This window comes from Serinus canaria, chromosome 3 (assembly GCF_022539315.1).
Source record: "Serinus canaria isolate serCan28SL12 chromosome 3, serCan2020, whole genome shotgun sequence".
Lineage (NCBI taxonomy): Eukaryota > Metazoa > Chordata > Aves > Passeriformes > Fringillidae > Serinus > Serinus canaria.
The window spans coordinates 80,648,177-80,662,613 of NC_066316.1; the positions used below are offsets into that span (position 1 = coordinate 80,648,177).

The 14,437-nt window shown below is 36.2% G+C and overlaps 1 protein-coding gene across 2 annotated transcripts in view; it reads right to left on the reverse strand.

Moving 5' to 3' along the window:
* Positions 1-14,437, reverse strand: part of BCKDHB (branched chain keto acid dehydrogenase E1 subunit beta) — a 408,476-nt gene that overhangs the window by 363,223 nt on the left and 30,816 nt on the right. For both annotated transcript variants that reach the window (XM_050971937.1, XM_030236301.2), the window contains exons 7-8: positions 12,252-12,349; positions 10,039-10,149 (exon numbers count right to left, since the gene is read on the reverse strand). In XM_050971937.1, the coding sequence (XP_050827894.1) occupies positions 10,039-10,149; positions 12,252-12,349 (209 nt within the window). The remainder of the gene's footprint in view (positions 1-10,038; positions 10,150-12,251; positions 12,350-14,437) is intronic.

Genomic DNA, 14,437 nt, shown 5'->3' on the forward strand with positions numbered 1-14,437 from the left:
GAATGCACATTTAAAGCACAAGCATTATCCAGTAACCAAGTGGTATTAAATTACCACTTCCTCTTTTTCTCATCTAGAAAGTTTGATTAGCATTCTCTGTAAACTTTTATAAGTCTTAAGCTATAAGACACAAACCAAAGCACAGTTCCAACTTACAGCACACTTCACTGCTGATCCAAGTAATGTGACTACAGTTTAAACAGAATACTGCTTAGGCAAGTGAATAAATACCTCACATATGAATCAAATGGAAAAAATGAATTAATTGCATAATCTTAAACATATATCATGGTAAGCATTCACTATGCTGACAGCTTCCTCAGTAGACTGAATGAGCAATTCCCCTCACACCACACTATTTGAAAAAATATTGAAGATTATTCTTACATTTAATATAGTTATTTTAGATTGCTTCAGATTAAGACCTTCTAGTACTTTATTACTTTAATTTCTGACTGCTTTTCTTATATGTTATTCTTCATATTCTCTCATCAATGAAATGAAAAATCAGTCTGAACTAGTTCCCCCTAAAGACTTTTTTTAATTTTATAATAAAATCTCTTATTTTAAATTAAATAAATTGGCAAAATAACTATAAAACACCAGCTCACAAGCTACTAGGTTGATTAATGGCAAAAGCATTTGCAGAATAACCCAATCACACAAGTAGGAAAGTACGGAAGAACAATGTCAAGATAGTACAGGAAATTTATTTTGTACTAATATTCACAAAAAGCAGAGAATATCCAATTTCCCAGCATATTTAGCACTGCAGTGAGATTCATTATGCAGTAAGTAAAATCACACCACTTCCAGAACTACACAGATGGGTAGTTCTTAGTTAAGTCATGGGTAGAAGAGTAGGATATGAATCAAGCATATGACAACATTCGAGCACTGCCAATGGAATCTCCTGCTTTTTCTCAGATGTCACTGGTCCATTCTGCATTTCCTACCACTAAGGCCCATTTTTTTCCATTCTTCTCAAAGTAACAGTGACATTTGCATGCTACAGCTCAAAGCACTTCCTTTCACTCAGCTCCTCATTTTAACTAGCTTGTACTTCAAGTACAAAGGCTAGAAACTATTGTAACACATCTCTGTGTACCAAAAGGGTACCTGAAGAAGAGAGCAACAAGAACAGTAGCAAATGTTGCAACAGTTATTCCTCCTGCTCTTTGTGTCTGGAAGAGACTAAGACCACCTCTGTAATCAGATACTTCTTTTCCTTCTTTTCCCCTTTGTGCCTAGAAGAATCAAGTTAAGTAACAGCAAAGCTCTGCTCTTTTTCAGCCCAGAAAACAGAATATGCTCAGATGCCAATAAAGAACAGACACAAAGATCTCCAGAGATCTCAAAGGTAAATTAGATGAGCATCTTCCAAGAGATGAAGCCACATGGTGTCACAGCATCATCAATCACTTGCTGTATCCACCATACAAACACCAAAAATCTAAATGCAATTTAGCCAAGAGCAAAATTTCACGCAGAAGAGACTAAGTAAACTGAAATTTGATGTGCGTTATCTGCACAACAGGCAGCTTTTGAGTTCTGTAGGGTTAGTTCTATATAGCAATTAAACAGAAACAGATTAGGGGGAAAAGTTGCTAAAGTACACTGCTAAAATGTAGTACCACAAAAAAATATAACTAATTATTTTGTTTTATAATTTCCTTTTATGTTTAAGTCCTCAAGAACTTTGAAACATACAAAGTTTAGGATTCTCAAAACTGTACATCTAGTGAAAAAATTTCTACAGTAACAGCTTCACATATCAAAAGCATGTTTTGCAAGCAAAAACTAAGAAAACAAAATTAGTCTAATTTGTTTCTGCAGAAAAAAAAAATGCAGACCTGTTTTTTTTCCACATTAAACCACTATATAACCATGCAATAATTAAATACATGCATCTCATTATAGGACAATTTTTGTGACAATACAAAACATCAGTTTTTTAGGTTTTCTATATCCACATGCAAAAGTAAAATACACACCGAGCCCAAGCAAATTCTGTCCTATTCTACATATTATGAAGTGAAATATCATAAATTTCAGGATAGTGCAAATTACATACATAGAAAAAGTAAGCAAATTGCAAGGTTTTCTGTTTACTTCAACTTCCATATGATAAAAACAGTAGTAGAGGACTCATTAACATATAACCAGAATTTCAAACATTTCAATACGGTAAATATATCTCAGAGCTATCAAAAATTGTATAAAAAGAAGTTATAATAGGTATAACAAGACAGTAACTGTTCTATCATAAGGCGTCAATAAGGTAATCAGATAATCAGGATTTCATGCATTAGTTCAGCCCACCAGATTGCAGGAAGCAGAGTCAAACAACCTAAAAGAATTTCAAGAGACTTGGGGGATTTTAGGAGTAGTCCATAACAGCTTGACAGAAAAAGTTATTCTGGAATAGATTAAGTTTATTTAGAAGAAACCCAATTTTATTTAGAAGAAACCCAATCACAAATTGATTGTGCTGAACACTGCTGTGTGGCAGACAAAAATGAAAGCAATCTTTAAGTACAGAGTCTTGAACACAAAACAAAGATGAGAGGGATAGGAAATTATTTGTCCAGTTCCACATTAGTAGTATCAGAGAAGGTAGCAGCATAATGAAAACTAAGTAGTACCAGGTACAGCTCTAAGACCTTTGGAAAATATCTGAGTATATATCTTAAAGAAAAACAGACTTCCTATAAAAAAAATTCCAACAATATTTACCTTTGGAAATCTCTGTAGTCTATGCTTTTATTACAAGCATTTCAGATTGCCTTCATTGTGAACATAAAAATACTTACAAGAGGCTAAATACAATGCATTGTGCTATTAATAAATGCATATTGTTAGACAATAATTCAGTAAAAAGTAGATTAAATCTTGGCATGATGAATTTCAAAATTATCTTTAGAAGTAGAAAATGATTGTAGAAATACTTAAAACTTCGTTCTCACGGGGTAAAGGTTAATAAAGCATAAATAGGAAGAATCTACAGCATGTGAATCCTAAAAAAAAAAAGTAGTCTAAAAGAGCAGCTGGCTCAACTAAGTGATAATGGCAGGGTAAATAGCTACAGACATTAAAAGAAAGGCAATACAGTAGAGAAGCAATAATTATGTCTGTGGAAGAATGATTCATATATGACTACCATCATGGAACTTCATCCCAACTTCCATTAGAATTCAATCAGCACCACTTGCAAGGAAAAAAATAAATGCATATACGGGAGCCATAAAATAGTTTCTAACCATAGACTATCTACCACAACCCATTTATTTGCATAAGTGCCTTTAAATCTGAAGGTTATAATACATAATGTGAGCAAAAGGGAAAAGGTTTGATGAAGAACTGATGGAAAGTACCATCAGCACTATATGTTAAGAGAAACTACACAGAAATGCCTTTTCTCTACCCATGTTTTTTTCTAATCAGATTCTTTCTCAAGTACCACTTGTCAATATATAGGCAAAAAGACTAAAAACTATTTTTATATTGAGAGGGAGAAAGGAGAAAACAGAATTATATATAGACACCTTGGCACTGAGGTACTTCCCTTAAAAAACAAGATGTATAGGAACAAAAAACAAGGCTTCAAAGCTTTCTTAAAACATAAACAAAGATAAGAATAATTAGCTTCTAAAATGGTTCTGTATATATTCTCATAACTTTAAAATGTCTGCCTCCAAGTATGGCTCCAGCGATCTGCTTCTGGAAGCCAAGCACCAGTCCACAGCACGCTCTAGCAACCTGAAACTCCAAGACCAAAAGACACAAGTTCCTTATGGAAACAGTGACAAAATTAACTGTCATCATGCAAGCAGTACAACTTTAATCATATTTTATAGGTACAAGATCCATTCAATAAGAAATCCAAGGAGCAACATGTAAAATGGCAAGAGATCAAGAACAGATAGCCAAGAAACATAAATCTGATCCCAGGATACCTGTGCTACAATTGTACAGTTCAATGCCTGGTGAGTGTAGTTAATGCATAAAAAACCCACATCAGGGTTGCTGATCTTGATTTTCCTTTTATTCACAGTCCAACTAGATGAAGTCAACTTAAAGGAATGGAACAAGCTGGTAGACCTATAGGTCTGCTAGGACATGCTGCCTGTTAAGTATAGGACATGAAAGATGTACTACTGAAAATTATTCACTGATGATATCTGACAAAAATACCACTTGTGCATTATGGATAAGGCTTCGATACACGCTGCAAACAAAGGCTCCTGTCAAGAGCCTCGATGGAAAACAGGCACGGAGTTTGCCCAATCTCTATCACCCCCTGGTTCCCTCTGTGGAGCTCTGTATTTCTTTTGCTCAGATTTGCTCTTTCCAATGAGTAGCAGATGTGTCTGCAGCCTAACAAGCATTTTTGCTGACCTCCATGAGGGGCTCTTCAGAATCTTTCCTGAAGAGGAGCAAAGTAACACGGAGTGCCCAGAACTACATACATGCCTTTGCCTGACTGTAGCATAGGGTCCTAAAGAAGCAAATTCTGAATTACTATTCTCAACATTTCTTTGCACTGAGGTAGCAACCCCTCAGAGACAGTTAAGATGACTAATTAGGTATCATTGTGCATGGCAAATACTTGCCTTTTAAATAATTCAAAAGGGTAAAAATGTGCATTTGCAAATTTTCACTTACACAGTTAAAATGGCAGATTGATACTAATCAGTTCAACATTTAAATTAACATTCTTGCCTCAATTCAGGGTGAAAAAACTTCACTAACTTGCACAATCCTTTAAGAGTACTTAATCCTGAGCTAGATTTCCTACTTTCAGTAACACGTACTTTTCAGTATAAAAACCACTACAACTACAGAATTTTACCCTGAATGTGACCAATGAAGCACTGGGAAGTGTGCCATGGACTTTTTAATCAATACCACACCACCCAGCAGTTCATACACAGGAAAGTCCAATCTATTCAATCCACAGGCTAATCTATTCAAAGTGTCCAAGCAAATCTGTTAAGTATAGTGAAGGAAATAAAAGTTCTGTTTGAAAACTTCATTTCTGAAAGGGAGAAAAAGTGCTTTTAAACAGTTTTATGGCTTATAAATAACCAATTTTATAGATATTTCAGATATCACTCATGTTTCAGTTTTCTGAGCAGCACCCTTCATGGCAGCTTAGTCTTTCAACAATAACACTGCTAATCAAACAACCAGTGGAAAAGTGTTATCTGTCTGGATTAGGAACTGACATCTTTGCTGTGGCTGCACTAAATGCAGATGTCTGCATGCACATGCAACAGATAAGGAGTCAGCAGAGCATTAAGGCAGAGGCTTCTTCATCAGCACGGTATGTGGAGAAACACGTTAATCTCACACATTTGTGTTTACAGGTGAAGGTATAATGGGAAAAAATCACTCCTAATCCCAGTCCACTCATACATGACTAAAACACACAGGTGTAGGATGCTGATGTTCAAATAAGCACAGGGAAAGCATTTTCTCCCTAAAAGAAAAAAAATAAAACCCAACGCTATGGACAGCTAGTTCATTTCTGAGTTATAACTACTGTACCACTTATACTCCAGTCCTAGTGAATAAAACAAGAGCTTTAGTCAGAAATCAGTGTCAAAGTAAACAAGAGACCAAACAAATTTCTCACTGGCCACAATGACATTGTGCTTTGAAAATGTATACATAGACAAGATGCTCAGTAAACTAAGGACAGCCTTTGCTGTTACACTTCCTAAGGAAGCAGCTGAGGCAGCACATACTCTTTGAACAAGCTTGTGTCACTTTTCTGACATGTAACAACAAAACTTTTTAAGCTGATTTATAAAGCTAGATATTGGGTTGATGTTGATGTTAAGTTTACTTTCAATCCTGCAGGGAAAAAGCACCTGTTTGATTTTGCTTCATGTCTCATTCAAAAGCAATGTACTGGGAGCCTGCGCATGTACAACCTGTACAGTCTACCCCATTTTTCTTGCAAAAGACCTTACAAAGATTACAGATCAGCATGCATTTTAATGTACAGAAATGTATATAAAACACACAGATTCTTTCTTTTTATCCTAAAAAATTTTAGATATGTTTTTTAAACAGCCCAACTAGTTTTGTCTTTATGTCAGCAGCAGGTGTCATTTCTCAGCTACAAAACTAGAGTTCAATTTGCCTCATCCTAACTTTACTCTAGGAAAACTAGGATTTCCCTAACTTCTTTTTTTTTTAAAAGACCAAACTTTTAAACCATGACATTTCCAGAGGCCAAGACAGACTGCCGATGCAGTTTTGGAAATATCCTTTCTCTAGAATAGCTCTATGAGCTCCTGTAACCAGGTAAACCTTCATTTCACCTTCTTAGACATCTGAGGATCAACAAAATAAAAATCTAGCCCCTGTTTGCATGTTGACCCATTCCAGGAACTGTACCAAAAAAAGTTCTATAACTGCTGGGATCCTTTAGAAGTCCATGGTAGTCTGCTCCAGGCAGGTGCAAACTCATTTCTTCATGCAGATGACAAACGCTAAACTATTTCAAAACCAAGAAGAATCTCAAAATCTTAAAAATGCAAAGAAAAAATCAGTAAAATTAGGCAACAATTTTTATTTATGCTCACTGTATTTATTCTTTACCTTTATTTATGTTTCTCTCAGAGATATTTATTCACAAACGTGCTCATAGGAGCAATGCAAAGTCAAAACAGACGCTTAACTTGGCTAGAAGAGGCCTCTGCTGGCAGCTGTGAAGTACAACTTCTAACAGTTCTAGGAAATATGCATTTTGATGACATAATTTTCTGTATCGAAAAAGCTACAGAAAGCAGAGCAAGCAGTCAGATTTGCAGTGAAAATTTACATATTAGTGCTCATCTCCAAAGCAATAACAATTTCAGCCCATCCCTCTTTATGGCTACACCACAGCTGTCAAATTAAAGTTGCATGTATTTCCAGCTAAGACTAAAATGACAGCCTTTACTCATCACAAAGGACACCACTCCCAGCAGTGAAACTGAGGGATGTATTTTTACAGCAAAACCCAAAGCTCTGGTCTCCACCACCACACAGACTCCCGTCAGCCATGGCCCATGCATTCCAGCACCAGCAGAAGAGCAATAAGGTTACAGCATATTATGTGCACCACCATCTGCATCCAACAGGACAGACAACAGATGCATTTCAAACACACGTGAGACAAGGAAAAACAAAAAGCTGGCCTGATGTTTATGAGTGCTGACACAAGTAATAGTCAGAGGCAAATAGTCAGAACTGTAACAGCTGATAATTTGCCTATTGGTTGGACTGAAGTAAAAGTAATTCTATTACCATTTAAGAGCCCACAGAGAACATAAACAGACCAACAGACAGCTGAGGACTTTCTCTGGAATGGCCAACTTTTTTACTGATCTTTTGGACCTTGACACTGGCATCTCAGGATGGGAATAACAAGTCACATTAACCAAACTGATGTTGTAAGCCACTGTCAACTGTTGTAAGCAACAGCTGCCACAAGCAATTCCTCTTGGGATGAGACTAGAGCAAGCAGCGAGAACTGTAGTTCCATTCATTTGTTTACACTAGCAATTACCTTAAAAACTGTCCAGGATGCAAATTAAATTTAAAAAGTTTCAGTGTTACATAATGCAACCAACTAATGCACAAATGCAAACCACTAATTCTTTTCAGCTGAGCAAAACAGACAAGCTCTAAAGAAGATGAGAATTTAACATTTCTCCCATCAGACCAGCCAGAATAAAGCCAAACTAACATAACAGCAATGCTAACTAAAAACATTTACTGTTTGGTATTTATTATAATAAGCAGCTGAACTGCCTAGCTAACAGGGACTATAATTTTTTGAAATTATTCTCCTAATTCTTAATAGTAAACTTATTAACAGATTTAAAGCAACAGGTCCATCTATTCCATCTTTTAGATAGATAGAGAACCTCTCCTACAAGGAAACACTAAGAACTGGGATTGTTCAGCCAGAAAAGAGATGGTTTTGGGGTGACTAATTGCAGCCTTCCTGTACCTGAAGGGAGCCTACAATAAAGATGGAGAGAAACTTTCTACAAGAGCATGTAGTGACAGAACAAGGGGGAAGAACTTCAAACTGAGAGAAGTGTTAGATTAGATATTAGAAAAAAAACACCTTCCTTGCAATGGCAGTGAGGCACTGAACAAGCTGCCCAGAGAAGTTGTGGATGCCCCAGCCCTGAAAGTTCAAGGCCAGCCTGGATGGGACTCTGAGCAACCTGATCTAATAGAAGATGTCCCTGTCTATGTCAGGGGAGTTGAAACTACATGATCTTTAAAGTTCTTTCAGACCCAAACCATTCTATGGTATTTTTATTTAGGCTACAGTTATCATAAAAGATGTTCAGGATAGAACATGAGCTGAAAATCTTCACGGAGTATCTAAATTTAAAGAACATATTTGTAAAATATTGTACAACTAAAGCTCTTCACTCCCTCTGCACAGCTACATTTTTTTCTGATGGTGTTTCAGGGCAAGTCCAACCCAACAAAATAGACTTAACTGCTCTTTCAAAGAGATACTTTGTTTTCAAAGAAAGACAGCTCAAATCTTCAAAAAAGGAAAAAATAATTACTAAAAGAAAAAAAAATCATTTTACTTGTCCAGAAGAGATTGTAAAGATTTACTATGGCCAAAATTTCACTTCATATTGATGACAATAACTCAACACACTTCATTTTTTTCAGTTAGAAAGTACATCCAAGTAGCAAGAAATACACTTCAAACAAAAAAATGAAAACACTTCAACCAAGAAGATCAAATTTATATGAGGCAACTCATAGCTACACATATAAGTACACAATTTGTAACACATCCACAACCAGACAGCAGAATGCTGCCAATTGCAAATGCATAACATGGATCTTTCCTCCCATAATCTATTCCATCCCATCCCACTGGCAGTCCCTCAGATAAATAAAACTGAGGAGAAATACAAGCTTTGCCCTAGAGTAGCAGACCAATGACCCATCTTTCTCTTTACCATACTTAATGTGTTTATATGTTACCTGACCAGAAGCAAGGCTCTAACTGAGCAAACATGGAATGAAAAACCAGTTGCCTACACAATTAGGATATTCCAAGTATATAGAGTCTGGTATGTGCCTGATCTGCCCTATTCAAACATCTGTACAATCTGAGTCAGCTGTACACGACACCATATTGCCTTAAATTAGAAACTGCAGGCAGAGAAAGTATTTGATGGAATTCACACACCTTTTTCCAAGCCCATGGCTCTCCTCATCCCTGTGGTTAACTCCATACACCACAGTTACTAGGCTAGAGTTAAGAAAGCTGCAGACATTTCTCAATCTTCTGAGTAATTTGTTCAGGAGCATAAAATGAGCAAGTGAACCCAGCTTGAATTAGGACCCAAGGAGTTGTTAGCCATGGTCCTGCAGGATTGTGGATTTGCCAGATTAAGGAAACTCTCAGCTCTGGCAGAAGCAGTAAGTGTTCTGTTAGTGACATCAAAGACTTCCACAAAGAAGCAAAGGACTAAAGGACTTTCCAGTACCCAGGAATTTCAAACTAGGTAGTCTGAGAAGAGCAAATGCTGCTTTTTCTCCCAAACCCAAGAATTCATATACCTTAAATCAAAACATTTATTTCTAAAAATACAAATAAACAACACTAAGGCACGTTACTGCAGATCTACAACTAGATGAAGATCTTAATGTAAAACAGCAAGAAAAAAAAAAGATAAAGATTTTGCCAAAGACAGCAGGGATGTCAGAAAGACAAAGACTCACAAATTGTGGAAAACAATTTTCAGGCAGAAGTCTGATTAAATCATACCCTCTGCTTGAAAGTAAAGAACATGTATTCTGACATTTTGAGCCCTAAAACATAATTCTCTTTCAATGCTAAAGCAAATGTCTGGGCCATGTAACATGAATGTACTCTGCATTTATGATACAGGACAAATAATACAGAACAATATATACAAAACAAAGCAAAAAATGTAGGTCTTTTTAAAATAACCTAGGTTGTTTTTAAATTAATATGCATCCTTTCCTTACCTTACAAACAGTCTCTGTATCCCATGGTAAGATGGTTCTCAGATCAATAACTTCACAGGACACACCAAGTTTTTCTTGAGCCATTGCTGCCACCTCTTTGATCACATGTACCTGAAAAAACAATGTATCATCACCAAATAATCTAAATTATGCAAATTGCTCTAAATTACACATCTGGAACACGAGCAGTAGTTTAACATCTCACCTGCATGTTGAGCAGGGACGTTTCTATTCAATAATAACCATTTAGTATTTAGTGCATTCTTCTTATTTAGTACCTAATTATTCCCAGTATTTTAGCACCACTCTAAAAACTAAATTCACTAAAGAATCACTGAGAACAAAATTTGCTTTCTAGAGAACTGTCTTTCAGTGAAAAGTATCAGTCCTCACTATATTTTTTTTTTATCAGTTTGAATGAGTTTTGGAAGATTTTTGCTAGAACTGCAACTAAGATAATAGTCAAATACATCAGAGTAATGTATTTTAATGTAGCAGTCCCATGCAATCCTGCAAGAAGCATTAAATACATTCAGAAATGCTACGCTGCACCACATCTGATCTTAGCAAAAAAGCCAAGAAACAGTTCTAGTAGCCCCAGTAACTACTCTTGCTCTAACTTACTGAAACATAGCCAAGTGATCACCTCCAAAGCATTATCTTATGAACAGCTAGGAGAAAAGGTAATTACTACTACCTGTAAATATCCACAGTCAAAGCATATAGCAGTAGCATGACATTATAACCATTTACTGCTCTTTCAACACATAGTTTAACACCAACAATACAAGTGCTGCATTACCTGATGACTACAATAAACATTCTACTAAATCAAAAAAGTATTCCCTTCTAGCAGGAGGCTATCACTGAACTGGAATACAGATTATTCCCTACCCACCAGTTAAGGTACCTATTTAGTAGTGGTGAATCACAGTAGATATAAATCATTCACATCTATACCCATCCTTTACATAAGGTATATTATGCTAAGAACATAAAAGAAAATAATACTATACATATTCAAAACCGTATCTTGACATTAGGTTATAATACACTTTTCAGCAAAATGCATTTCAAGCATTGGCTTCCCTAAAACAAATATTTGCAAGCAAATGCTCCAACATGGAAAATAAGAACTGTTACAACTCAGATTATCCTCCACAAATATCTCAGCAAGAAGCATTTTCTCATGAGATATGTGGGTAGAAAAATTTCTGAATATGATGTTGCCAATAAACTCTGGTGCTCTCTTTATTGTTAGAACATTTGACAATACAGGTTTGGACTGTGGCAAATGACCTCCATCAAGCACCTTCTAGGCATAGCTAAGAGGTTGAAGCCAAGGACCATCCCCAATAATCAATTTGGATGAAGTCATCTTCATCTTGAAGGCAACAGAATTTAGCAACCTGGACATGGTCAGGCAGTGTCAGTTGCCCAAAGGTCAGAGGGCCTTAATAAATCCTACAGAGGCCCCAATAACAACAAAAAGCACATACCCAGAGATCAGGTCAAAACTTTTTTGTCACAAAAGGTGTAATATCCTCTCCTCTAAAAGCTTCTCAGATACAACTAGGCCAAGAAAATAGTAACTTCTGATTAGTCCAAACTAGACTCAAATTTATTTTCTGTAATTCTGGACTACAAAGATGTATCTACTTAACAGCTTTTTCAACATCTGCAGATCTTCATTTGGTGGGGGGGGTGGGGAGGGGGGGAGGGCTGCCAATGCCGCTCCTGAACAGCTTTGAAATGTAACTGTTAGAATCAAACCTATACCAATCCCTACTTGTATTAAATGGATTTTTAACTTTCTGTTCAAAGGGACCCCAAGGTTCTTTAAATCATGCAGTGAAGATCTGTACTTTTTTTTCAGCATACTATTTTGAACTTTTCCACTGCCTTTCTCAGAGTTACCTCTCACTGCCACATTCTTAAATCTATCATTTTCATAATCAGAATAATCATTAGCCCGAGGCACAGGTACCTCTTTTACACTTCCAGAGTCATCTTTAACCAAAAATGAGTAAAAACTTACACAATAAAAGTCAGGTTTCACAGAAATATAAACACTGGCAAACATTCATTCCAGCATATAGTGATGAAAGACACACACATTTTAATGTCTGGCACTTGAACTTGAATGCAAACATCACCTACCCCCTAGGCCAGGCTTTGCTGGGTGACAAATAGCTTGTAAGGGAGTTACAGACCTGAGTGCCCCAAGCAACCATTGTCACATCACTGCCTGTCTGCAGCACCTCAGCTTGAGACAGTGGAATGTTGTAGGGCTCTATAGGAACTTGTTCCACTGAAAAAAGAGAAAGAGGGGAGAATAAATATTAGATTCCTTTATTAGTCAATATCATTCCATAAAAACATACACTCAAATTTTTATTCACTGTTAAAGCCATTTATAATAACAGACTAAAATTACACTAAGTATGTTACTGGTGCCCAGTGACAGGATGAGGACCAATGACCATAAACAAAAACATAAAAAGCTTCATCTCAATATGAGGAAGAACTTTATGTTGAGGGTGGCAAAGCACTGAGCAGGCTGCCCAGGGAGGTTGTGGGGTCTCTCTCTCTGGAGAAATTCAAAATCCACCTGGATGTGTTCCTGAGTCACCCGCTCTAGGTGACCCTGCCTTGGCAGAGGGGTTGGACTGGATGATTCCCTTCCATCCCTAACAATTGTGTGATTTTATTAGCATTAGACCAAAATAACTGAGTATTAGCATTCATTTCAAGGTTTAGCTGCAATTCAAATTCTTTTTAATTAGACTGTTACAAATATGTTCAGTGTCGAGTTTAATTTCTGTTATATACCACAAGATTATGCATACATACACATGCAAAAGATAGTAATAAGTTCTGGTGTACATCAAGTCAAAATGTCAGCATCAGATTTGGAAATCAACACCGCTTACAGTTGATAAAAAATCTCACTAGTTGATCAGAATTTTTGATTATTCTAGTAATCATTCAGAAGAGTCTTGAAATTATACTTTAATACTCAGACAAGAAGGATCAGCTGTGCCAGCATCCTCCTGATGCTCCAAGTATGGTGCTCGGCAGTTCTATGTTTAAATTGAAGTAAAAAGTTTTCAAAACCTACATTGGGAATGTCAGCAAGAACTTCTGATTATAGCAGTTTTAAATAAGTCCAATTTTTCCTTTATAAAATGTTACCTAGTCACCAAGAATACACCACAATTTGAGAGAGAAGGCAAGAATTAGGTATCTTGTCTTCTCCTAAGACATTTAACATAGCTCCATTCAAGACTCATTTACTAGTTTTCAGCTGGAAAAATGTTAGGTCAGTCGTGCTAGTTTTGAATCAGTGCTCCAATACACTATATATTGACTGGTTTCATGACTAAAACTATGATTAAAGACATCCATATATAATATTTTAAAAGAAATACTGGTTTTGATCTGAAGATGAACTTGTCTATGCACCAGCAAGCCAAATAGTATTTCTTGAAACATATTCTAGTGATAAGTAGAAAAAAATACATCTTCAAAATACACAGGAACAATTTATAAAAAAAACACTCTGCCTTTTTTTGTTAACTTATTTCATAGCTCATAAAATACTTATTGAGTTCCTGCTGAACAAAATTGCTTCTGGAAGTAACAATAAAGAATCTCCCTGAGTGATACCAGTAGTGAAGTGGTTAGTATTTTTCCTTTTCTGTTATGGTAGATACAACACAAGTAAAATGACCTAGGTTTCTTCCTGGCTTACAAGTTCCAAATGTAACTTCAAAAAAAAAAATGAAGTAGCAAATAATTTTCAATCCTGGCAGACAATTTTCTTTTTTCTTGCTGATAATGATCTATAAATACCACACATATCACAGAATCAGAGAATGGCTGAGGTAGGAAGTGACCTCTGGAGATCACCTAGTCCAAGCATCCTTCTCTGTAATAATTTTTTTGAATAACAAGTAGCTAGAAAAATATAGGGCTGGGAATGAAAGGGAAAGAAATGCAAATCCAGCAGTTGCTCACTGCACACTAGTGGCAGACCAGGTTTCTGTGAATTCTGCACATTGTACAAGCCTCAGGCAATACAAAGAGATCCTGAAAGATAATGAAACTCACAACTATACTAATTGGCATTGCATGACTGTCTTTGTCACGAAATGGTCACCTATATGAAACCTGGAGAACAAGAAATGTAAAAAGATACCACAGGACTTTTGAGTGGAAATCCAGGATACTGGCAAGAATTAGAAGGTTCTGAAGGGAGTGAGATGGGCCAGAGGAAAAACTAGAAGGTGTACATGATACAGAAATAAAAGCTTTTTCTCTGTGCAATGGTTTTATCCACTTAGGGAAATTAAATATAACATACAATTACACAAATTAACCAATTTCTTACTATAAC